This window comes from Neophocaena asiaeorientalis, unplaced genomic scaffold (assembly GCF_003031525.2).
Source record: "Neophocaena asiaeorientalis asiaeorientalis breed wild unplaced genomic scaffold, Neophocaena_asiaeorientalis_V1.1 scaffold110, whole genome shotgun sequence".
In the NCBI taxonomy this organism is placed as follows: Eukaryota; Metazoa; Chordata; class Mammalia; order Artiodactyla; family Phocoenidae; genus Neophocaena; species Neophocaena asiaeorientalis.
The window spans coordinates 4,106,522-4,132,519 of record NW_020175053.1 but is presented as its reverse complement, the minus strand read 5'-3'; the positions used below and the strand labels follow the sequence as shown (position 1 = coordinate 4,132,519).

The window sequence follows — 25,998 nt, the reverse complement described above, 5'->3', positions numbered from 1 at the left end:
TTTGAAAAGGGAATTCCAGTTTGTTAAGACCATTAGCAAAAAAAAAAAAAAAAAAAATCTTAAAAATGAAAAATACCTTTTTCAAAAAGGTATTTTTGTCAAAAGACAAAAATCCTTTATTGGACTTACAATGAAAAGCAGTTGTATTCCAAGTTGGATTTGACCATAATGGTCACCTTGAGAATTTTTTCTAAGTTGTAAGGGCTGAAACAACCAGGACCTCCATGAGCCCTCGGGGTTGGCCAGGTGATGGGGGGCCCATCCCACAACGGTCCCTGTAACAAGACGTGGTTCCTGCTAGGTTCCGCCTCGTCCCTTTTCTGACGGAGCTGAGGGCCGTGATGGACTGGGTGTGGACAGACACGACCCTGAGCCTGTCCAGCTGGATCTGTGTGGAGGACATCTATGCTCACATATTCATCCTCAAGTGTTGGCGGGAGTCGGAAAAAGTAAGCCAATAACGATGCCTTAGCCCTATTTGTTTCTTTTAGATACAGGCTGTTATTAATAGGAACTTCTGCAAATTTTCCGGCCAAATAAATGAAGCAGAAACTACTAGGACCTATAAATGCCCCATTGATTTCACCCCACACGAGTTAGGAATCTTGGACCTGCTGTTGCCTTAGTGAGAATAGCATCCAGATTTGTTCTTCTTCTGGCAGCTGTATATTGTGGTTAAGAAGGTGTATTGCTGTACAACCCAATAATTCTGAAGTGGCTCATTTGAGAGCAAGAGGGAATGAGATGTGCTGCAGAAAAGTGGGGTCAGGTGGCTGGGACTCAGGGTCAGCCTCTGATTCACTCTTTGATGAGGGACAGGCAGTGTAGCATCCTGTGCAAAGGAAACTGAAGTGCAAATATTTGCATATTCTGCTAGGTTGGATATTAAGGTTGACATATGGATAGAATTACTGTTATTTAAGGGATGCAGTCCAGCCTCCTGAGTAGCCCTGAAGGGAAACGGGTCCTGGAGAAGCAGCAGCTAAGCAAGGAACCGGCCTGTAGACCGAGCAGTTTCCACGACACGTGGCAAAGCTGGGCCCTCCACCACCCGCAGCCTGAGCTTGGGGCTGGGGAGCCCTTGATGCAGCAACAGAGGTGATTCCAGCTTGGACAGCGTGGTCCTGACAACGTGTGTCATGAGTGAAGTTAAAATGTATTCCGCCCACCATGCTGGGGAGGAGCCCGTTGAAAGGCACAGGTTTTGAATATTCAGGAATTTAAAATATCCTTATCTCGCCTGATCCCTTAAAACCAGAGGTTTATTCAGCAGAGGCTTTGGTCCCTTGGTCCATAGGTCAGCCCCCAGCAAACCCACACAGCCCTGTTAAGGAGAAAGCCGCTCAGGCCGTGATGGACCCCGTGTTCCGTGTAGCGGGATCCTCGCAGCCCTGCATCACTGCCTGCCTTGTTCCCGGGTTGGGACAGAGTGGATTCAGAGCAGATTCAGGACCCAATCCAGGGCGGACCCCGTGGTTAGAGCGCCCGCCCTTCCCCCACCCGCTTCTCCCCGGGGACCCCGCCTGAGCGCGTGGCCCTTCTGTTGCAGAGGTACCCGCAGCCCCGGGGGCAGAAGAAGAAGAAGGTGGTCAAGTACGGGATGGGGGGGATGATCATCGTCCTGCTCATCTGTATTGTCTGGTTCCCTCTGCTCTTCATGTCTCTGGTCAAATCTGTCGCCGGGGTCATCAACCAGCCCCTGGACGTCTCGGTCACAATTACCCTGGGCGGGTACCAGGTAACCGCGCCTCCCTCCGGGGTCTCCCCGCTCCCCCGGCCCCTGCCAGTGCCTTGCCCAGCCGTGCTTTTCCCTGATAACCACCCAGAGGACTTACTTAGGTTTTGCGGACATATTTTCTGTCTGAATTTTGACTGTTCTGCAAATATGTGATACGTGAGCTAAGGTGCAGAAGACGGCGAAGGGAGAGTTCTGTTCTAGTTGTGGGTGATACACGACCTAATATTTTTCTTAGAACCCAGGATGCAGAGAAGTGCTCTGGAATAGTAACCATCCTGTGTGTCTTTGTTTTCCAGCCTATTTTCACAATGAGTGCCCAGCAAAGCCAGCTGAAAGTTATGGACCAGCCAAAGTTTAATAAATTTATTAAAGCTTTTTCTAAGGACACTGTAAGTAAATGCCTGGAGTCGGTCTCGATGAACACCTGTCATATCGACCAGCTGACTGTTGTCACCTTATTTATTCACCACTTCGCCATGGCCTGAGCCGGTGGGCAGGACTTTCTGGGGGTTATTAGTCACACACAGCAGGTTCCTGGCCACTGGCCGCTTTGATCATCTAAGATGTTATGTCTATATTATCAGACGTGATAATAAACACGTATTTCTAATTCAGAGTATTTTCATGATAAGCACAACAGGTGTTGATCCTTTATAAATTTTTTAAATTGTGGTAGATATTGATTCCCTTTAACTGGTAGGGAATCTATCCTAAGGAAATCATTCAAAATATGGAAAAGCTCCAAGAGGTGCCTGTTTGTGATGGCACGCTCCGCGTTAGTAAGAACTAGAGGCAATTTGGGATTTCAACAAGTAGGGAATGAGTGAATCAGTTACAGCAGATTTTTCAGGCAACTTCCTTTGTAATAAGATAATCATTACAAAGATGATTTCATGGCACGAAAATTTCTCAAAATGAAACATAACTTTAAAAAGACACTATTATTTTTAAATGATTTAAAAAATGAAGATACGCATCCTCTACTGTAGAAAACGGATGATGTTCTGGTGACAGAGCTGTGGTGGACATCATCCTTTTCTCTACATTCCATGCTTTTAATAAGATGGTAGCATGATTCTTCATAATTAAAATTGGCTTTACAGATGATGCTTTTTATTTAAATAAAGTGATTAGGCGAACAGATGCTGTTCTCTTTTGAAAAACCATCGGCCTGTAAGTGCGCGCTGTCAAAAGTAATCTTGAGGAGTACACAGCTGTGAGGAAGGGCCCCGAGGTCCTGGGTCGATTAAATTTGACTCTCTCATGAGACGGACGTTCCCCAATAGTTGATAAACGTCTTTCTTTAGTGGGAAGGAAAAAAATGACACTCATCTGATTTTTCTTTACTGTTTCATTGGAATGATTCCATGGCCGTGGGTGTGGCAACATCACCACTGGGGTTTGGTGATGTGACTGGAGCTGACAGTGTCAGAACACACCAGGCAACCCGTTGTAGGGAGGTGCCTTTCAGAGGAAGAGACTGCCCCTGGATGCGGTCAGTTAAAGGGAAGAGTGGTTACTTTCTTACACACCCTCAAGTATGTATCTTTATGCAAGTGTATTTGTGTACACACAGGGTGCTATGCAATTTCTGGAAAATTATGAAAAAGAAGACATAACAGTAGCAGAACTGGAAGGAAACTCAAATTCTTTGTGGACCATCAGCCCTCCCAGTAAGCAGAAAATGATACACGAGCTCATGGATCCCAATAGTAGCTTCTCTGTTGTTTTTTCATGGAGTGTGCAGAGGTAGTTACTGTATTTCCATGCATAATTCCCCCTTCCCCAACCTGAACTCGGGGCGGGGGTTGGGGGGTGTGGAAGGATACACACCTCAGATTAATCCTGATCTTGGTTCACATTACTTCCTGGGGACATTCATTCGATGCTACAGCTAACATTTTTGTTTATTAAATAATGATTTGCCTGGGAATCACTGACAAAACGAAGAACTTCTTAGTTTTCCTTTTTTCTACTAACTTCAGCTTTAAAGAGGCTGGCAATGAGATCTGTGACCAAGAGAGAAAGGTGGCGAGAAAAGGAAGAGGGTGATGACTCATAACATGAAACTGAGTCGGGTGAAGTGTAAGATTTCCCTGAGCTTGGGGGTCTGGTCTTAATCACAAAGGACTTGCAGCGCTGGGAACCCTGATTCTCCCTTGCCGGCCTCCAGCACTTGGGGAGCCCCAGCACCTCTTTTCTCCGAGCCTGAGCTGGGAGAGCCTCTGGTCAGTCCCAGGACGGGAGAGCAGGGAGATTCCTTCCCTCCCCATCTGAGCCTCTGGCCAGCCTGCGGCCACGTCGCAACACGTCTCGCAAAGCATTCTTGCATCCGAAAGCCCGACGTGTCTGGGGGGCCGTTGGGGGGCCTGGACGTAATACCCGGTCTGATTAGCTCAGTTTCCTTCATGACAGGCTGTGACTCAGGACTCTGGGCAGTCCCGTGATAGGTTTGTTGGGTCCACAATACCAGCTTCTTGGTTGGAATTAAGAATCATGATAGATAAGGAAGAAAGCCTTCTAGAATCTGACTTCACAAGGAAGTAGTAAGAACTATTTTGAAGGAGGCTGCTCAGAATTTAAAGAACTCCTTCTTTAATCTTATTTTCTCCTTTTAAATGTCCCAAACTCCTCACGTGGAATTCTGTACTGGCAAAAATGCACTTCCTAGCCCTTCCTTTGAAGAGCCACCAAAAGAAATTAAAAACCAATTTCTGATTGAACATTCTGCTTTTGATTGAGATATAATTGATGTGTAGCATTATTTTAGTTACAGGGATGCAACATAATGATTTGATATTTGTATACGTTTCAAAATGATCACCACAAGAAATCTAGTTAACATCCATCACCACACAGTTACCAAAAATTTTTTCCCTGTGAGAACTTTTAAGATCTACTCGTTTAGCAACTTTCAAATATACAGTACAGTATTATTAACTACAGTCACCATGCTGTACATTACATCCCCAGGACTTACTCATGACTGGAATTTGTGCCCTTTGACCCCCTTCATTCACCACCACCCCACCTCTGGGAACCACCAATTCATTCTCTGTATCTATGAGTTCAGGTTTTGTGTGTTTATTTTTAGATTCCACATATAAATGAGATTATACAGTATTTCTGACTTATTTCACTTAACCTGGATGAAACTTGATGGCATTAGGCTATCACAAATAGCAAGATTTCATTCTTTTTTATGGCTGAATAATATTCGTGTGTGTGTGTGTGTGTGACATCTTCTTTATTCATTTACCCGTCAATGGACACTTAGGTTGCTTCTGTATCTTGGCTATTGTAAATAATGCTGCAGTGAACATGGGGGTGCAGATATCTTTTTGAGTTAGTGTTTTCATTTGCTTTGGAAAAATACCCAGAAGTGGGATTGCTCAGTTACATGGTAGTTCTATTTTTAACTTTTTGAGGAACCTCCAAACTGTTCTCCATAGTGGCTGCAGCAACTTACATTCCCGGCAACAGTGCACAAGGGTCCCCTTTTCTCCTCACCAGCACTTGGTAACTCTTGTCTCTGTAATGATGGGCATCGTGCCATTCTGACAGGTGTGAGGTGATATCTCATTGTGAACATTCTTTTTAAAACATAGATTCTCTGAGTCCCCATGGAGACTAACGTCACTGGGTTAACATACAGTGTTTCAGAATCCCTGTTAGAGCATCAGGGATTTCTTGTGTCCCCACACTCTCCTCCTCAGCTGTATCTGTGTTAAAGGTGTCTGAGGCCTCCCTGGATGTCTAAGAGGCTGGCTGTAAAGGTGAGGAGGACAGGTTGAGGTTGACAATTGTGGACCCAGTGAAACTTGGTGAGATTAATAGTTCAGTGAGTTTTTAACCTCTCCTGCAGACTTCTGAATAACCACTGACATTGAGCTCTTTTTTTTTTCTTCACAGAAACATGAGTCTGGGTGCAAAAGCCGAAATAGCAACAGATAAGCTTTCTTTTCCTCTTAAAAATACGACACGAAAGCACATTGCTAAAATGATAGCTGGCAACAACACAGAAAGTTCCAAGACGCCAGTGTAAGTTGACTGTCATTTTTAATACAGTGTTAGGTGGTGTGTGTATCTGGTCCAAATCTCCTCTACAAATACGTGTGTGCAAGAAACGCCATTTCTTCCTTCTTTGGTAACTCAAGTGAGCCTGTACTTAAGAGTCCTTGATGGGCTGGGTCAAAGCGCGTCTGCTCTCCTCCTGCCCCACCCTGCCCAGCTCGTCTGGGGACGACTGACCTCTTCTCTGGGGAGCAAACCTTGCTCTCATCTGACCATAATCACCAAAAGCCAGGGAAAAGCCCTGGGAGACTCTTTTCTACTATTACTCCTGCCCCTGGGGCACCAAATGCCTGTCTAACAAATGGGCGTGAGAAGGCAAGGGGGTGGGTGGAAATCTGAGGGAAAAAACTGTATCTTAATATATTATCCTGCCACACAATACTCCACTCCAAACATCTGAGCTGTGATGTTAAGATTCTAACATGAGAACCAGCAGGAGAAAAACACTGCCATTGGTCCAAAACTGCTAAGTGAAGTATTCCAGATGCCCACCAGCCGCAGCCCAGCTCTGTCCCCTGTCTGCCCCAGCCCCGGGTCAAAGTGCTTTGTGTGAGGACTGCCACGATGCAGCCCTCAGACATGGTCCCTAAAGCACCCCTTGTCAATCACTAAACACTAAGGGCCCCTGAGAACCGTCGGATCCTCCCCCATCACTTCCTGGATGAGAAAACAGCCCTGGAAAGATGGAGTGGCCTGTGCGCAGGGTGGGCTAACGGCTAGGATGCCAGTCTTCTGCCCCCCCCACCCCGACTCCCGTCTCTGGATCTGCTCGGGCAGCCCACTTCACTAGAGAGAGTTTTGAAATCCCAAACATTAAAATTGGAAGAGTGGTAGGATCCTAGCAAGAAAGACAGCCCCTGGCGTCAGAAAAGTCACAGATGTGGGAAAATCTCTGCAGCAGTTTTTAAGCCATTACCCAGCTTGTGTACAGAGTTGGCATGAGTGTCTGGTTAGAACCTGGTGAACTTACTCGGCTTCAGAGACTTCTCATTTTAATGGAAACCGATAAACTATGAAGACTGCACATCGCGTAGTTATAGGAAGACTCTCCCCATTACTTGTTTGAGATGAGGTCAAAAATAGCAACAAGAACAACAAAAAAACAATTTTGCATGGGTAAAACAACTAAAACTTAATTATCCTTTTTTCTCTTAATGCCCAGGACCATAGAAAGGATTTACCCATACTACGTGAAAGCACCCAGTGACTCTAACTCCAAACCCATAAAGCAACTTTTATCTGGTAAGAATGAGAAGGAATTGTTTCAGAACGTTTCTTAATCTTTCTTTTATTCAATGTCTGTAGTTTGCCTTTTCAGCCTTTATCAAGCTCCTTTCCAGTTGTCTTCCCCCTGTGACATGGTTTGCAAGAAGCATAAGGCTCTGAGCTGCGTCCACCAGCAAGAAGGGATCGTTTACTCACCTGGGGGCGTGTTCTTCATCTTCCTTTGTTCATTGATATAGAACTTGATTGACTTAAATCCACGTTCAGTGACATGTTAACTGATTCATCAGAATCTGTTTCTATTAGCAACCGTATCTTGGGCAGAAAACTGCCTAATACAGCGTTAACTCGGAAGGCCCCACGATAAGAATAAAAAGATGGCAGGAAATGGACTTGATTCAGCCCGAGGGTGACTGAGTACCAGTAGTAGGGCTCCATCTATTAAAGCTCTCAGCCAGCAAAAAAGTCACCTCCTCTGGGAAGTCCTCAGGGATCATACCACCCAGAAGTGGTCGCCCCCAGCTGACAGACCTTGTCAGTGCCGGGGGTTGCCACGTGCCCGTAAATAGTGCTTGTGTGCATGGCCTTTCCCATTGAACCAGGCTGCATGCAACCTGGTGACCCCTTAGCACCTCCTGGAGCACCTTCCTCCTGGAAGGCACTCAGTAAACGGTGGTAACATGAAAGAATCCATCCATCAGTTCCGTCAACAGTCAACTACTGGGGTTTTTACATGTCTAATTAGTTGTCTGGAATTGTCAGCCAAGATGCTCCGGTGATGGGTCTCCATTCACCCTGTGACTTTGCTGCTGTCTCATGTAGCAACAGGACTGGCCTCTTAGAGAAAGAGAGAGACCCCCACGGCCAGCCCCCTCCTCCTTTTCCTCTCACAGAGCCGATGTGCCCGTGTGTCCCCATCCTGGAACTGGATGCCATGGGTACCAACCAGGCCATCCTGGTTCATCTGAGAATGGCTGAAGTGCATTAAATCCATAAACTCTCCTGCTAATTTGATTTCATGTTTCTCCTTCTCCAGAAAATAATTTCATGAACATCACCATTATTCTGTCCAGAGACAATACAACTAAATCCAACAGTGAGTGGTGGGTTCTCAACTTGACTGGGAATAGAATCTACAACCAGCATGCGCAGGCCCTGGAGCTGGTGGTCTTCAATGACAAGGTCAGCCCCCCAAGCCTGGGGTTCCTGGCCGGCTACGGGTAAGGAACCATTTCACCATTAACAGTTACGAGATCCCACTTATGTATCACACCAAGTTGAGGATGGGAAGTCTTTTATCTTCTTAGAATTCTAAAATTCTATAGCTGCATTATAAGAATTCACAGATCCTTGGCCCTTCATTTTATTTATTTTTAAATTTTATTGACGTCTAGTTGATTTACAGTGTTGTGTTAATTTATTCTGTACAGCAAAGTGACTCAGTTATTCATATATATATATATTTTTTTTCTTTCCATTATGGTTTGTCACAGGGCCCTTCGTTCTAAAAACTGAGGAACCAGAGTCCCAAAGAAGTCAAAAATGCCTTGTGTGAGCCCCACCACCAGGCATAGGACCAGAAGCCGTATTTCCAGCTTCTTAACTATTCCTTCCTGTTACAGCAGAGTTTAGTGCAATTCAGGGCTTAAACTAGAAACAGGCAGAGTTCTCTCTTTCCTGCTAACATTGCCTTCTGACCTGAACAGATGGAGAATCAGGTAGAAATCACAGTTTGGGACATGCCCGATGTTACCATTTCTCCATGTTCTGACACTTCAACCCTAGGACAGGCACACCCCCTACAAGATGCTAGTACAAAGTTTTCTTCTTCCCAGAATGAGCCTCTTAAGAAATCACTGTCTATCCAGAATTTTATTATAAACATGAATCCCTGAGAAAGGCAGGGCAAAGTCCTGGGTACAGAAAAGTGTATATAATAATTGCATTTCTATCATATATATATATATTTTTTTAACATCTTTATTGGAGTATAATTGCTTTATAATGGTATGTTAGTTTCTGCTTTATAACAAAGTGAATCAGCTATACATATACATATATCCCCATATCTCCTCCCTCTTGCGTCTCCCTCCCACCCCCCCATCCCACCCCTCTATCTACCATATATGTTATGTAGCTTATGCATATAATATATGCAGTAAAACCACCAGAAGTTCATACACGAAACTATTAACATTGGTTGTTTCCAGAATGTAAGATTTCAAAGGATTTTCAAGTCCTACAGTTCTGTAATGTGTAATTTTTTTTTAAAAAAAGCATGCATTACCCTTTAATCAGCAGAAAGGTCAATGTTTTCACCAAGGGGAAACAACTTAAGCCTTGGTAAGTCTATCATGTCTTTTATGACATTTGAGGGAAAATGTTCATTTGTTTTTTCTTTTAGGCATGTTCTCTTAACCATATGTAACGGCCAGATACATTTCTACCTCATTTTTTTTTTCAGTATCATGGGCCTCTACGCTTCAGTGGTCCTGGTGATTGGGAAGTTTGTCCGTGAATTCTTCAGCGGGATTTCTCACTCCATCATGTTTGAAGAGCTTCCGAATGTGGATCGGATTTTGAAGTTATGCACAGATATTTTTTTAGTTCGAGAGACCGGGGAGCTGGAACTGGAGGAGGACCTCTATGCCAAATTAATATTCCTGTACCGTTCGCCAGAAACCATGATCAAATGGACCAGGGAGAAAACAAACTGAGGCCCCAGGCCACAGACCACAAGCCAAGTTCACATTGGAATTTTCCAAAGAAAAAAGAAAAGCACAATACTGTCCTAAGAGCTAAGCATTTCTAATTCGGTGGAAACGGTCTCTCTTCTGACTGGTGCAGAAGGACTGGGCTTCCTTTTGCCCTCAGAGCTACGAGCAGAGGTACTCTCGAAAAGTCCTTTGTAATTCCATTCCTCTGAAATCAGGGCTACTCGCTTTATGTTTTAGTGCCTGTGTCTTGCAGCCTGATGGACTACGTGTTGGAGTCACTGATGGGTCTCGTCCCTCAGAGGAACAGAACAGGAGGAGGAGAAGGAAGGAGAGGCCTTCTCCTGTGAGGGGCGGCGCCCTCCGAAGAGACGCTACAATGCAACGCAATGCACGGGGCTCTGCGGCCAAGGGGACACTGCTGTGAGGAGGACGGGGGCCCTGCACGCCGAATACACAACAGAATGGGGACTGAAAACTCCTACCCATATGTCTAGAGGGGAAACAGGGAGGGGGCCGGTGACCCATGGCGACGCCAGTGGAAGGATAAGCCTCATCCTAAGCAAAAACATAACATTAGTGACACTTACTGCCTTACCTTAACTGAAGACTAAAGAGAAGTCTTTCCACTAAACACCAGTGACCTCTCAGGAAAAAACAGCAGCAAAACAAATACGTGGACATGGTGTTGCTGAGGCCCAGGTGGTGACTCACTCCGACCTGGTGGTTTTCTGGTTCAGAGAGTTACTGCTCTCCGTGAAACACCGACGCCCAGCTGGAGGCGGGGTCCTTGGACGTTGTCACCTTTACTGACTGAGGTCTGAGCGCTCCTCTGCCCCACCCCCATGCTTCCTCCCATTTCCATGATTCACGGCAGTGGTTTTTCCAGTATGTGACATTTTTTTCCCCTGTTTTTCAGGTCTATCAACGAGTTTACATATTCCAATTCACATTTTTACATCTGAGACGGGTTTTTTTAAGTTCAAAATTATGGAAGAAATATGTATATTGAGCTTGGGGAAATAAACAAATGGCCTTTTCTTAAATTATTATTATGGGTCATACAACCTCTTCATGAAATAACAAAGTAGCATGAAAAGCTGATGATTGAAATGTAGTTTTCATTCCATACTAAAAGTTTCTGAGAAGAATCATCGAATGGACTAGACTATGTCCCCCCAAAAGAAATCCTCTGTAGTTTGGGTTCAGGACTGACAAAATAAAGCACATCCTGCAAAGTCACCTCAAGAACACTCTTCATTCTGCCTTACTGCATGAACTAGGAAAGGCGACTTCTCTGTACTGTGTACCGGGAGCTACAAAAATCAACTAAGAATCCACTTCTTGTTGGTTGCATTGTGGGTTTTCTCATGTGGGTGCTCTATGGGAATAATAAAAGCAGGAAACAAGTGGTGAGAAATTAACTTCCCAGAAGGAAACCATTACAGTGAATATGAATCTTTTAAAACATATCAGAGTTCAACTGATGCCCCGTGTCTTCTAGGGAATCAGTGCGAACCTGTGCTTCAGCTGTAAAAGCCGCGTGCCTCCCCCCTGCTTAGAGAAATGCTTGTCATCTTAGCAATAAACTCAGAGCACTCAGGGAGCTCTTCAGCCCACACTTGATTTCCCAACAGCAGGAAGCGTCTTCCTGCACGTTCCTGGTTGTGAATTCTTTCTTTTAAAAATGTCAGCAAGGGACCTCGAGAGAGCACATTACAGCATATTTAGGAAGAGAAGGAATAGGAATCCTTCTAACAGGCGTAGAGGTAAAGGATGCCAGGATGGTAAACAAGTCCCATGGTTCAAGAAAGCGCCTCAGGTGTGGAGGAGGGAGGACACAGAACGACACAGAGAGATGTAGAAGGACCAGCCCTGCCGAGGCCTGTGTTGGAGTGGGACTCCCCAGAGAAGGAGGTGCCTCTGCTGGGACCCCCGGCCAGTCTGTCACGACCCTGTTCAGCCCAATTATCTGACAACGTGAAGGGATCAGCAAGCTGTAAACCAGCTTAATCCTCAGCCTCAAATGAGCGCCGGACCCGGCCCAGAGATGAGGGACACATGTCCCCTTAGAATATGTTCTCTGGAGACAGCTCTGAGAGGGGCCGTCCCCAAGAACATGGTGGGGGGGGGGGTCTGGCCAGCAAGGAGGGAGGACCAGGCAGAGGGACATGGGGCTTCACCCAGCCCTGGGGGTGCTGGTGAGCTGGGGCCGCCCTTCCAGGTCCTGAGCAAAGGCCCAGCATCTGGATGCTTTATGCATAATTGCCAAAATCTTGGAAGCAACAAAGATGTCCTTCGGTAGGTGAATGGATAAATAAATAAAACTGTGTTAGAATCCAGACAATGGAATAGTATTCTGCAGTAAAAAAGAAATGAGCTCTCAAGACATGAAAAGACATGGGGGAAACATAAATGCATTTTACTCAGTGAAAGAAGCCAATCTGAAAAGGCTACATACTGTATGATTCCAAATATATGACGTTCTGGAAAAGGCAAAACTATCCAGACAGTAAGAGATCAATGGTTGTCAGGGGTTAAGGCGGAAGGAAGGGAAGAGGCAGAGCTCAGAGGATTGTAGGGCAGTGAAAATACTCTGTATGAAACTGTAATGATGGATACATGTCATATAATACATTTGTCCAGACCCATAGACCGTACACCACCAAGAGTGAACTGCAATGTAAACTACGGCCTTTGGGTGACAATGATGTGTCAATGGCAGGTCCTCATTTGTAACAAACGTCCCATCTGGGGGGGGATGCTGATAACGGGGGAGACTGTGCATGTGTGGGTCCGGAAGTCTATGGGAAATCTGTGTACCTTCCTCTCAATTTTGCTGTGAACCCAAAACTGCTCTAAGAAAATTGTTTCAATAAAAAAAAAAAAGCCACCTGTAATACTGATAAAACTCAGTGGGGGGATGAATATGAAAGTGGGGAGAGACCAGGAATATTACAGCGGTGCTCTTCTTCCTCGTGGAAAAACCCACGCAGAACCGGGGAGAAAAAGTCCTCCCAGATCTTCTTCTTTAAACCCCTTAGTCATTAGCCCCTGATTAGCCAAGTATGTGGCCATCCCCCCTGGAGGAAGGAAGCCAGCCTGGGGACCCTCTAACTCCCCTGAGCCCACATCGAGTCCATCCTCCATCACCAACATCCTCATGGGACCTCCAGTGGTCAGTTTAGATTTTGTCCCCAGAAGGCTCTGAAATGGCTCAGAAACTCCATCAATTAAGTGATTTCTATACCACTCCACACCTAAGACCAAACTTTTAGTCCTTATTCAATTTCCCATCACAAACTATGGTCCAGGCACTTGGTCCAATGTCACCTCTGTGAGGATGTACAGAGAAATAAAATGACATCCCTAAGATACATCAAAATAAAACGCTAACATGGAAATATTTCAACCTTAAATGCAAGCCTCCTTTCACAATTTTTCAGGGAGAAACGAAAGTTAAAATAGTAAATCAAGTTAATGTCCAAGGATTAAAGAAGATGGATTAAATTCTCTTACCTTCATGAGCTAACAGTCAAAGACAGTGGAGCCGTGTCCCCATTCTTGGGAGGAACAGAGGCCACTTCAGGGAAGAAGCTCGTGGCATCTTCACAGGGCCTTTTGGTACTTCAGATGTTCATTCCACTCTACACCAAGTTTCTGATTGTGCCTCACTTTTAAAAGAGTCCCAAAATCAGTAAGACCCACAGAACTTGCTCATAATGACCAAATTTCAAAAGCATTTGAGACAAGTCCCTGCCTGCCCAGCTGTCCAAGGCCAATGCGTGTCTCAGAAGCATAAAGAGTATTTGCCAAAACCCAGAGCAGAAGCTCAACAGAAGCCTGGTGGAGTCACGTGGGTCTGAGACTGGCTGGGAAGCCTGTCTGTCGAGTCAGGTGAGCAGAATCCAAAACCCTGACCGTGACCTTCACCCAGTGCAGGGCTGCATCCTGGTGCGTGGTGACCTCTGGCTGCTGTGTCTGTCTTTGGGAGAGACACCCCCATTGCACCCCACCCCCTCTCCCAGAGGCACAGCTGGAGGAGCCGGGGCTGCCCGCGGGACGCAGCTGCCCTGCAGGTCCAAAGCAACGGTCTTTAGGGTTAGATTTAGGGGAGATTTAATAGGTTGCAGGGAGACTTTCCCCAAAGCCGCTTTTCCCCAACGTTTATGTGCACGTGCCCGCATTTGTTCTTTCAGGCGGAGCAGGTGAGGAGCGCCAGCTAGGTGGCTGAGGAAATGGGGAGCTGCCAGGCGTGATTGAGGCGCCCACCCAACCCTTGGCCGGAGGAAGGACAGAAAGGAAACGTCCTGGAGAGCGACAGCGGGAGGATGGAAACGGCAGGCGGCACTCAAGCAGCTCTGGGCCCCCATCTCCCTGCCTCTGCATCCACCGCAGTCTGGGAAAGGAATTCTGAAAGGCCACAGATACCCAGGAGACTGTGAGATACCCAAGCGTCCAGGAGAGCGGGGGTGTGTGGGGGGGTGGTTCTGGGAAAGGACTTCTGAAAGGCCACAGATACCCAGGAGACTGTGAGATACCCAAGCGTCCAGGAGAGCGGGGGTGTGTGGGGGGGTGGTGGTGGAGGAAGGGGCTGGGGACCAGGCTGGAGGACCAGGCCGGGTGAGCAGAGCGCACAGGGACTGGAGCCATTCACATCCGGGGCTGAACATGTGGCCACAGCCGCAGAGCCTGGCCACAGCCGCAGAGCCTGGCCCATCCTTGGTTAGCACCCAGGATGCCCCTCACACGCCCCGCATCCCTGCCCTGTCCTCCCAGGGTCTCCGCTTCCCGCCAGGTCCCGCCCATCGTCCTCCCGGCCCCTGGTGGGTGTGGCCATCCTCCTTCTCCAGGTTCAGGGCCAGTTGCTATTCCGGAGGGAGAGAGCAGGGGAAGGGCTGGGAAAAGGCCAAGGAAGCGGGGTTTTCAGGATAGAGGGGGAGGGGTTAAGGTTGGTGTGATCTGACCTCCAGGCAGAAACCCTAAAGGGTGGCGGGACTGTCCCCCAGGAGGCCCCACGTCTCACAGGCACAGCCCCTGCATCTCTCACACAAACGTGTACGTCTCCTTCCCAGTGAACGTCGTCCAATGCCAGGAGGAAGTGCCTCTAGGCTGGCTGGTGTCACCTGGGGTGTCAGGGGGATACCAGCCAGTCTCCCAACCCGAGGGAGGGGTTCAGACGCTCGGAACAGCCCGGAAGAGCTTCGGGGCCCTGGAAGGAATAGGCGGCCCGGCTCTCAGCGGAGGGTCCTCATCGTAACCCCTGCCCTGCAGGCAAGACGTCATCCAATGGGGCACAGAGTCTTCCTTTCAAAAGTGCCTAAAATCAGCTCCGAAAGCTTTCCTAGGAGCCTTCTTCCTCCTGGTGGTTCTGTCTCTCTCACCAAGCTCGCTTCTGGGTGACAAACGTCACCATCAATGAGGGATGTCATCTGGACTGAATGCCCGTCCAGGCAGGCGCTCTACACTGATTTCCTTCCTCGGTGTCTGTTTTGCCTTTTACCCACTGCTCAGATGGATCCTAGATGAAGAATCCACAGGCACCTCACATTCACATTCAGGACCAAAACCAAAATCATGACTTTCGCCCCAAAGCTCTCTATCTTTCCTGCCTTCTATTTGTTAATACTCATTCACTGGGGCGGAGGGGCTCAGAGGGTCTGGGACTCGCTCAGGCCATGAAGTCAACAGATACCTGTTTGGTCGACTCCCCTAAACCCCTGCCCCTCCAGTCCGGAGCCCCGCTCCTGCCCCGTGCAGGCCATTCTTACTGCTCATTACAGCAGTGGGCTTGCAGCCCTGGTCTCCATCCCCTGTGGTCCTGGAATTTCATCAGAACCAACAGAAGAGCTTTGAAAAACCATAGGTTCCAGAACCCTACAAGACTCACCGATCAGATCATACGGATCTAGGGCCCAGAAATACCTCGTTTCATCAGCGTCCCAGCTCGTCACAGATCTGTGTTTGGGGACAGGATGTCTAATCCATGCGCTCCTAACACAGACTAATTATCAGAATCACCCCCAGTTCTTGTTAAAAAATACAGACTTCTAGACTTCACATGATCCCACAACTCTGACCTGGGGGCCGGGGTCCAAGATCCTACCACATTTAAACCATCCAGGTGATTCTGACATCAGCCAGGTTGGAGGACACTCCCTTCCCGTCCTGCTTCCGAGGGATGCTCTGGAGATGCACACAGAGCTGGAGTCGTGATTCCAGGCGAAGACGCTTGGGAAATGTTGACCCTTGCCTTCTAGCCAAGCTGTCGTCTACCCTGCCTGGATCCAAAATTTCATTCCCCCACCCCTACGAAAGGGGCGTCTAAAGCAATTGAGAAACTAAAGCTCAGAGAAGGAAGGTCCCTATCCACGTCCCTCACATTCCCCTCCTGATCATTTAACACTTTCTCGGCTGCTGGTCAAAAGCCTGATGGGAAAACTAGGTCAAGCTTATGGAGAAAAGTGAAGAATTTTTGCAGCCTTATAAAAATGATGGCTGACAAGGGATGTCTCTAGGCTTGGAACTAAGTAGCTAATCATTGGAAATGTCTGGTCTGCCTCATTAATAAATGATAAGTGAGGCTTAGTCGGTGGCTCCAAGCCTGGGCTCAACCCTAGAGGGGGCAGTGAGTCAGTCACCCACTTGGTCTGGGTTCAGTATCACTAAGGAGCCTCTCAGACCTCCCATGAAATCACTCCCCACCCACTGGATTAGACTGGAGATTATTTTGCAAAGACAAACTACATTTGCTGTTCTGCGCTAGAGAGAAGTCCCAAATGGAGCAGCCCCAGGGCAGGGGGCATGTTGCCTTGAACTTACACGAAGGGTGGATGGTGTCCAGAGGCCAGTGGGAAATAGGAAAGGGAGGGCCTGGAGGGGACAGGAGTCACCGGCCAAGGACACCGCCTGGGATAGAGCCCAGAACACCTGGACCAACCGACCCGATGCCTGCACTGATGGGCCTGCCCCGATGCAGCCGCAGGACCCAGGCCCTCACTCACTTCCCAGGACGCAGACCTCCAAGTGTAGGCACTTAAAATCCTACTAAATAAACCGGTTTCCATCTTCTAGCTGTTTTCCCTGATGCGTTCATCTGTTTAGATTTTTGGTACCACCTCCATCACAGCAAGTTTCTTCCAGGGAAAAATTCACATACATGAATGTTGTTCCATCTCCACGTAGGAAGACTTTATGAAAACAGAGGCCAGCTGAGCCGTGCAAAGTTCTGGGGTAAACTCTCTGGATTCCCGGTGCCGTTGGCCGGCTGGTGGCTCGGCCCCGAGGGGCTGCCCAAAGCCTGACCGGGAGGCTGCCAGCACAAACGCTGAGGACTCCAGGGCTGGGCCTTCCTAAAACGCTAACCACACATTAAAGAACAACACAGAGCTCTACGGAATCATGAGCGATGTTGCTCCGGGGCATCTGGCTGATGCAAGGTGTGAAATATTAATGAGCCTTGCAGATGGTTCATTGTTCAGCGCTGCCCGGAGCCCCAGAGGCTGATGACAAGCACCTCTGCCCTGCACGGCCCTTGGGGCATGAAACTCAGAAAGCATAACAAAAAAACCCCCCAAAACCAAAAAATCAGAAAATATAAAATAACCAGAAAACAGAGGAGAGACCCTGTGGTGTCAGTACTGAAAATGTACTGAATGTACATTTGTACTGAAAACAAAGTCTTCTTGCAGAAGGGCCGAGGGGGGCCCTTGCATACCTCAGTCATCGTGGGAGCCTGGCCGGGCCACCTCCCATGCTGGGGTCTGGCCAGAGAGCGTGCCAGGCTCAGGCAGGCTCCATGGAGACACCAAGGGGGATGGGGGGTCATGAGGTCACGAGGAAGGTGTTTGGGCTCAGCACTGCTTTGTGGGACCCCTGATGAGAATGACCCAGGAAATGAACTACAGAAAAGGGAATACAGATTCAGGGAAGGACTCGGAAGAAGGTTACAGACCAGGGACCCCCCACACACACACGCCACCCCACTACACAGCTTGTATCCCTTTGTCCCTCTTGGTCCTGGCATTGCTAAGCCCCACTCTGCGCTAGGCGCTGACGATGTACAGATGAACGACGGACACATCACCTGCCCTCAGGTAACTGCCCTGCAACTTGGCAGAGTGGCAAGACACAGTTTGAACAGCTTGTTTCCATAGTACGAATATTTGCACGCACAGAACCACCAAAACAGCTGCTGGGGAAAATGGGTCTTTCATGGTTGTTTTGGCCTCAAACAGCAGTTTGTCTTTTCTGAGAGCAGCATGGGTGGAGGAAGGAACTGGGCCATTGAGGGTCTGGTCTGGGATCTGTGTTCAGGAATAAATCAATAATATCGCAATGGCCTTACAGCCGTGCTGGGAGGATAAAATGAAATCCTGGCCATATGCTGTAGTGACAACAAGCACCAGTTAGTAGTGAATTAGAGAAGATGGCCAGTATATGAGCCCTCTTGATCAGTATTTTTATCATTTTTGGTAAAAATTAGGGGTGCAGATCAAAAGCATACAGTAATCAAACCTAACCATATCACCTTCGAAATACATGGACATAAGTGCAAGGAGAAACTGATGGAATCAAAGTCATGGCCATGGTGAGAGATTAGGAGTCTTCTTGCAGAATCTCACAGATCAAGCTGAATAAAAATTATTCGAACTCAGCTCAGAAGTCTGATATGTCCACTTTTTACAGAGCCCAACCCTCTACAAATAGAGAATACATAAACTCTAGGGTACACGGAACATTTACGAAACTTGACCAGGTTAAATTTAAAAAGTATCAACAAATTGCAACCAATTGTCCTCATACTGCGCTGTTTACCCCACACAGCTCTCCCCTCTTCCAGGCACGGAGCAGGACTGCATTTCCCACCTCTGCCCCTTGTGATCGGGTAGGGCTTTGTGATGAGTTCTGTCTCTAGTGGCCTGGAGCTTTCAGACCTTCTTTCCTCCTCTCTCCTGGAACCGCTCACATAGCAACTGGTAACAGGGTGCCCAGGTAACTACCAAACTTTGATGGTCCCGGAGTGTAGGTGAGATTAAAATTGTGCTGTTTTAAGCCACAGGGATTCAGGGGTTATTCATTCTGGCAGCATGATCTAGCCTGTCTTGACTCACATGTTCTTAAACCAAGACTGAAAAATTACTAATGACTAAGCAAAAATAATTTTAAAATCATGGTAGGAAAATGTAAATTCCTAAATAGTTCATGAGTTTAAAAAAATGGAATGCAAAATTGTTTAATTCATCAGAAGAAAATGACATTTCAAAATTTGTAAAATGTAAGTAAGGTGCACTATCAATGAGACTGAAAATAGATGAATTAAGCATTTAATTCAAGATGGAAGAGAGGATAGATAGAATGAAACAGATAATAATAAACATAACAAATAATAAAGGAAGTCAAAGGTAAGAATATTTGTAAGAGAGAAAATACAAGAAAAAATGCAAGAGAGTAACACGAAAATCAAGTTGTTTCTGAAGAAAATAAACTCAAACAAAGCTCTACCAAGGCTGACAAAAGAAAAAAAGGGAAAAGAAAAAGAGAAAGACAAAGCATAAATTTAAAAACAAGTAACCATAAGGAAATATTATAAACAATTATGTACTAATATACTTGAAAACTTAGATCAAATAGAAAATTTTCTTAAAATGTATATGTAAATGATAAAATTCAACTCAAGAGGAAATAGAAAAATACAAATGGAATAAAGCAATAAATACTGATTTGAGAGCCAGAAGCTGAGGGACATCACTCCAGATTTTCCAGACATTAAAAGGATGATGAGGTTATATATTATGAACAAGTGTAGGTCAATAAATTTTACAACTTACACAAAATGGAAAAATTCCATGAAAGGCATGTATTGCAAAAACCGACTCAAAAGAAAATTTTCAAAGAAACAGAATAGTCCTATGCCAATTAAGGAAATTGAATTCATAATTGAAAACTTTCCCAGAAAAAAAAAACTCCAGGCAAGATGAATTCATTTTTGAATTCTGGCAAAAATGTAAAGAGAAATACCAATCCTTCCATGAACTCTCTTAGAAAGCACAGGAGAAAGGAATGCTTCTCAGCTCATTTGCTAAGGCCACGGTTACCCTGGTGCCAAAATCATCAAAGACGTTTCAAGATAAGGAACTTAAAGAAAGATAGCCCCCGTGAGCACAGACACAGAAATCCTTAACCAAGCATCAGCAAATCCATTTCAGCAGTACACTAAAAAAAATTCATCATGATCAAGTGGGTTTAACATCAGAAAACATGTCATTGTAATTCATCATGTTAACAGAATTACAAGTGCAAGTTCAGGAGCTGCTGGGAGACCCTGGCCCCTCTTCCACCTGCTCACAGAACATGAGTTGTCTTCTCTGGAAGGACCGACGGACCAGGGAAAAGACCTTCAGCTCCTCAGCATCCTGGGATCCCCAAAAGAAACTTCCAAACACGTGTATAAATCACCCTGCATCACAGCCCTTCACCCATAACCCGCCCACAAACAGCCTCCCCGGCAGCCCCGGGTAGCTTTTACTGCCTCCCTCTCAAAGGTAAAGAGTCACAGAGAATCACCAGACACTTGGGAGTGCCTTCAACACAAAGAGGCCAAAATGCATCTCAGGGGCAGAATTTGAAAAGCAGGATAATCGGCATTTTCCAAAAGATAATACATGATATTGGGTTCAGGAAATAAGAATAGTTTATGTTAGGAGTGGAAAAAGGAACAATTAGAAAATGAGGTAAGAAGGAAGAGCCCAGTGCAAATTAAAAATCTGAGACCTTAAGTGGAAATGAATGGAAGGTTTGAAAGATAAAATTGAGAAAATGTGTGAAAGATGAAAAATAGGAGAGAAGAGGTAATAAAATCAGAGGATTGACTCGGGCAGTGCAACACACCACTAATAGGAAATCTAAGAAGAGAAAACTGAAGAGTGGAAATTACTTTTAAAAATAAAGAAATGAAGAGATTTTCCCAGCATAATCAATGCAAAGAATCACTCCAGGGCACATCTGGTGAAATTTCAGAGCACATCCGAGGTAATTTCAGAGAGAGGAGAACTATCAAACGGGCAGTGGACTTGGACATGGAGCTAGAAGGTAATGGAGCAGTGCTTTCGAATCCCTGAGGGAAGAGGATTTCCAGCCAAGGCACAAACACGACGGTGACACAGTGCAGACAGCCAACAGCTCAAAACAGTCCCTCTGGCCCCATTTTCTGGGAAATTCCTGGAAGACGTGCCCCACTGAAATGAGGGAATAAACAAGGAAGAGGAAGATGGGAACCAGGAAGCAGAACCCTCGGGGAGAGGGAGGGGCACAGAGACCCCTGCGTGGGGAGGGCGTCTGCACACAGCTGCTCACAATGCTGGACACCAGGGAGGCTGGGGGCTGGAGGAGGGCCCACCTGATGTATCACTGCAACATGGAGAGTGTGCAGAGGCGTTAACAGCCCTTTGGGAATTTTGAAAAGGGTCAATTATAATTATATAGAAATACAGGCAAGTAAAAAAGTGAGGCTATGATTAATTCCAGGCAATTATTAATTTGGGGAAAAAACAAAGGATGAACAAGAAAGAATACATAATTGTGGCTCTCTATTTTCTCAGATTTATTCACTTAGCAAGGATTTAATGTGTAACGATTTCAAGCCAGGCACGGTTCTAGGCCCTGGGGATAAGACTAAGTCCCTGGGTTGTATTCTTGAAGGGAGGAAAGACAAGAAAAGACTCTGGAAAAAAAAATCAGGGTAAGGAAGGTGGAGAAAGCCTTTGGATGTTCAGGGAACACCTCTATGCTAATTACTGAAAAATCCGATAAGCAATAGACGTTACTTATATATGTAAAATATGAAAACATAAGGCACTAATCAATCAAAATTGTATTAGCTGAGGCAGGGGGTGGCAAAAAGTCCTAGGAGAAATCTCAACTTTCACCAAAGGAACTTATTCAACACTTCCTAAAATCTAAAAACCAAGGAAGAACATTAAAAACATGTTATGTTATATTATAAACATGTTATTTAGAAGTATATATAAAAGAAAGAGAAAATGTGAATTTGGTCATCACCAGAAAATTGGATTGGGGTTTGGGGAAGTGTAGGCGGAGTGTATTTGACCCTTAGGTTATGTGCATATATTACTTTGATGAAAATAAATTCATTTAGAATTAAATATTCCTGAAACGATGGCACATTTGACTATACAACCTGCACTGTGAATATATAAATCCCATGTAGAATTATCAACATCCAGCTTAGTCCAGGGTGGGAGCCCCGGGACACAGGAAGAGTCAGGTGCACCGGGCGGAACGTCCACATACACACAAGGGGAAGGGCTGGTTGGCTCAGATTCCTCCCATGCAGTTTTCACGGCCAGGAGTAAAGCAATATTAAGTTTTCAAGGGGGGAAGGTGTCACCCATAAGTGTCCTACTTAGCCAAGTTGTACATAAAGTAAAAAGACGCAAGGCAGATGCTGTCACATAGGCAATAATTCAAGAAATCCATGAGCCTTTCTTGGAAAAAGAGAAACGGTGAAATTTAGCCAATCAAGGGATGAATCAAAATCATTTTTTTAAAAGGAAAAATAATGGTTAAAAACTGGTGCTGGTGAGCTCTAAACCCATTTAAATATAAATTTAAGACTAAGTTTTTAAGACTAAAAAACCTGAGGGATTGTGGTTAAAGAACAGGATGTAAATGTTACAAACCTTGAAACTGGAAAAATTAATAACAAAAAAAATCAGAACACATTAGGAAAAAATAATCCAAGGGGGCTTCCCTGGTGGCGCAGTGGTTGAGAGTCCGCCTGCCGATGAAGGGGACACAGGTTCGTGCCCCGGTCCGGGAAGATCCCACATGCCGCGGAGCAGCTAGGCCCGTGAGCCATGGCCGCTGAGCCTGCGCATCTGGAGCCTGTGTTCCGCAACGGGAGAGGCCACAACAGTGAGAGGCCCGTGTACCGCCAAAAAAAAAAAAAAGAAAAGTATAGGAGTTGTAGAAATAAAGTGGTGATTTGCTAGACTTTTAATCATGCACGACCTGTGCAGTTCTACAACTGATAAAAAATGTTGATAAAACACTGACAAAAAATGTTAAAGGTCCTCCTAAGAAACTGGGCATTTCAGGCAGTCACAAACCTGCTTGTTATTAAACAAGCCAGAAACGGGGAGGAGGAGGGAGACAGCCCACAGATAGAGGCCATCAACTGGGGGGGAAAAAAAGCACAACTTAAAAGTTGAGAATTATGTTTTACTCAGCAGACTTTCTAAGAACTTCAAGTCGGGAGGCAGCCTCTCAGATACCTGTGAGGGACTGCTCTGAAGAGGTAAGGGAGAAGCCAGGATACAGAGGGGGTTTTGCAACAAACCCCAGGTAGATGGGACATCAAAGATCACTTAATTAAAGAAAACCAGACATCCGCTTTTCTGCGTATGGGAAGATGTGAGTCCGGGCTCACGGAGATCACTCCTTGACGTGCACCTCAGCTCTCTGGCGCAGCATCCTGTGCTTCCCCACCCCGAGGCCCCCCAGGGCTCATGTCCTGAGGGGCGGGGTGGCTGCAGTGGCTGAGGGCCACTGGTTTACCCCCCACCCTCAGCAGCCTGCCCAGTGGTTCTGGGGCGTCCCCACTGCAGACTGAAGAGTCTGGGTTTCTTTAAACCTCCAATCCCCTCCCCCTACCCCAGGGGGGCCTCCCAGCTTAGTAATTCAAGGAGGCTGGCTTAGTACCAGCAGGAGAAATGCCATTTGTTCCCTGGGCAGTAAAGGGCCTGAGAGGCCGGAGGGCTTCTGGGCTGAAGGATCAAATCCATCCACCCTCCTGCAATGGAGCCCGGAACTAGACCCCCAGGGCCTGGGGGAGCTGCCCCAGGCTGGAGTCACGTCCAGGGTAGGGTGCACATCCAAACAGGAAACTGCTGCTGTGGAAGGAGCACGTTTATACCTGCACCCAGGCCGTCCGCCGGCTGCCCTGCAGTGGGGCCCGGCCCAGACAACCCTGCTTCCGGTGACCTCTGCAGTGACACAGGGCCTGCAGAACCCAGAGGGGCCACCCCTGAGGTCACCTAGAGTTTAAGAATTTTGCCTTTGGGTTTGTGTTTTGTAAGGGAAGTGCTATGGGGCGGTGGGGGATGTGCTGGGGCTTGGAGCCTTGGAAGTTGGGGGGGCCCCACCCTGCCCACCAACCTGCCGCCGCCCCCAGCCCCTGTGGCAACCTCTGGGCCGAGTTGCTGGCAGGGCCGATGCCCCCATGAGGCGCTCTCCCCAAGGACTGGCCCTGAAGACAAAGGCGGGGCAGGGCGGGGCAGGCAGAGGGACGCACAGGAGGGGAAGAAGGCTTTCTGCCTGAGTTTGGAACAGAGGGCCCTCCATTTTCATTTTGCCCTGGGCCCCGAAAATCATGAAGCTGGCCCTGGCTGAAGCGCGCCTCCAAGCCCATCACTGCTGCCGGAGTTGGGCGTGGGTCGCGCGTGGACACACTCGGGGAACAGGGTCTGTGCACCTCCTGGACCACAACGCCTGCAGCTCAGAGACGACACATTCCTCTGGGTGCCCAGGGTTAGTCTGACCCCCATGAGGTGCAGTGACTTCTGTCACCCGGTCCCCATCATGACATGAATTTGCGGTGAGCAATTATGTGCCCGTGACCGACTCCTGCACTGTCCATGGGCCCAGCGGGATGAGGGGCAGGGCCAGGGCCACAGCCACCACTCTCTGGGGCCACATGGCTCTGACTCAACCCACGGTCATCGGGTGAGTAGGGCCTGAGGGTGTATGGATCCTCCACCGGCCGTGCAGGCGACAGCGCTCACTGCCGAGGTCTTCAGGACAGACCGCTGCCCTGCTCCACGCGGGAAGCCCACCCAGGAGGGGCTGGCGACGGGCTCTAGGGAGGAGCAGAGCCAGGTCGTCATGGACAAGCTCCAAGTGCCAACAGGGCAGGTTGAACAAACTCTGTTTCTGATTTCTCCTTCTCTCCCGACCACCACGCTGCCCATGTATCGCCTCTGGGAAATCACAGCCCGAGCCCAGCTTAGCTTCAAGCAACTTTATGATTTGGCTCCGACATTCCGACACCTGGAAACCTGGAGGCTAGGAATCACCCGAGACAGCGTGGCTGGATCCTGGGGGGCAGGGCCTCACATGCTTCTTCAAACCTGAGGTGTGGGGTGCACTCAGCCCCTCTAAGTGAGGTGTGGAGGGTGGGCGAAACCACTCCGTAAGGTACAGTACATTTCCGTGGACTTAGCAATGTTACATCCATTTGGTTTGAAAGGTGCTAGATAAACGGTGGTAACACAGAGTGACAGAGCCTGACGAGGGGCCGGCCAGCTTCAATGAGCAGAGCCACCTCCGTTGAGCGCTTCTGTATTTGTTAATACTGACTCAACGTCCGGAGACTTGCTGCCCAGGAGAGAATCAAGGTGCCCCCTGGCGGAGGTCACGTTCATTCACATTTACAAACAATACACACAAGATTTACTGTACGTATACAAGTTAGCTAAGTGCTTACTGAGATTTTGAAAGCTAAGTTTTAAAACGGCCCTATTTAGGCCTCTTGAAAGCTTTGGGAGAATCAGAAATAAAAGATTTATAAATATAATTTTAAATGTTCTACCTTAAATTCGAAGGGGATTTAGTTCACCTAGTTTGTAAGTGGGGCTAATTATTTAGGGGAATTTTAATCAGTACCACTGACTGTTATTAAAAGCCTTGTAAGTTCTTTCCATGGGCAAAGGCCCCTTGACCATTTTAAAAAAACACTCAAATGGAAAAGGTTTGCTCTCCTTTTTCGAAAGGGATGCTTGCCTCAGTCCTTTTTTCCTTCAAGACATTTTTTATGTCCTTAAATTTAGTATCAAATTAAAGTCGGTGCTGAGCCTTTTCTTGATACCAACCTCATGAAAACATGGGGGGGGGACAGAGGGAGACGGCTTCTGTTGTCTTTCCCAGCTGACCCATCTTCACAAACGCCAGGGGGACCACGAGGCCACTCAGAACACGCCAAGGTGTCCTGAGGGAAACCAAAATCGCATTGCACCCAAGCCCCTCCGTCCCCTGCATTCTCTCCACCTCTTACTCCAACTTCCACCAAATCCTGGTGTCAAATCCTACTACCGATCCCCATTCCCCAGAGGACAGGCCAGCATTACACAGCACTCACTCAATAAACATGTGATTAATTTTAGTAAATCCGCTGGTAACTAAGGTGTCAACTATATGTAAATGCAAACAATGCCATTTCAGTTTTCTTAG

At 47.1% G+C, this 25,998-nt stretch overlaps 1 protein-coding gene across 1 annotated transcript in view; it reads left to right on the top strand.

Moving 5' to 3' along the window:
- Window positions 1-9,785, top strand: part of PIEZO2 (piezo type mechanosensitive ion channel component 2) — a 338,761-nt gene extending 328,976 nt beyond the window's left edge. Inside the window, exons 45-52 of the mRNA XM_024763891.1 lie at window positions 302-449; window positions 1,550-1,738; window positions 2,035-2,127; window positions 3,315-3,487; window positions 5,651-5,779; window positions 6,975-7,054; window positions 8,073-8,256; window positions 9,501-9,785. Of these exons, the coding sequence (XP_024619659.1) occupies window positions 302-449; window positions 1,550-1,738; window positions 2,035-2,127; window positions 3,315-3,487; window positions 5,651-5,779; window positions 6,975-7,054; window positions 8,073-8,256; window positions 9,501-9,753 (1,249 nt within the window). The 3' untranslated portion in view covers window positions 9,754-9,785. The remainder of the gene's footprint in view (window positions 1-301; window positions 450-1,549; window positions 1,739-2,034; window positions 2,128-3,314; window positions 3,488-5,650; window positions 5,780-6,974; window positions 7,055-8,072; window positions 8,257-9,500) is intronic.
- The last annotated feature ends 16,213 nt before the right edge of the window (window positions 9,786-25,998 follow it).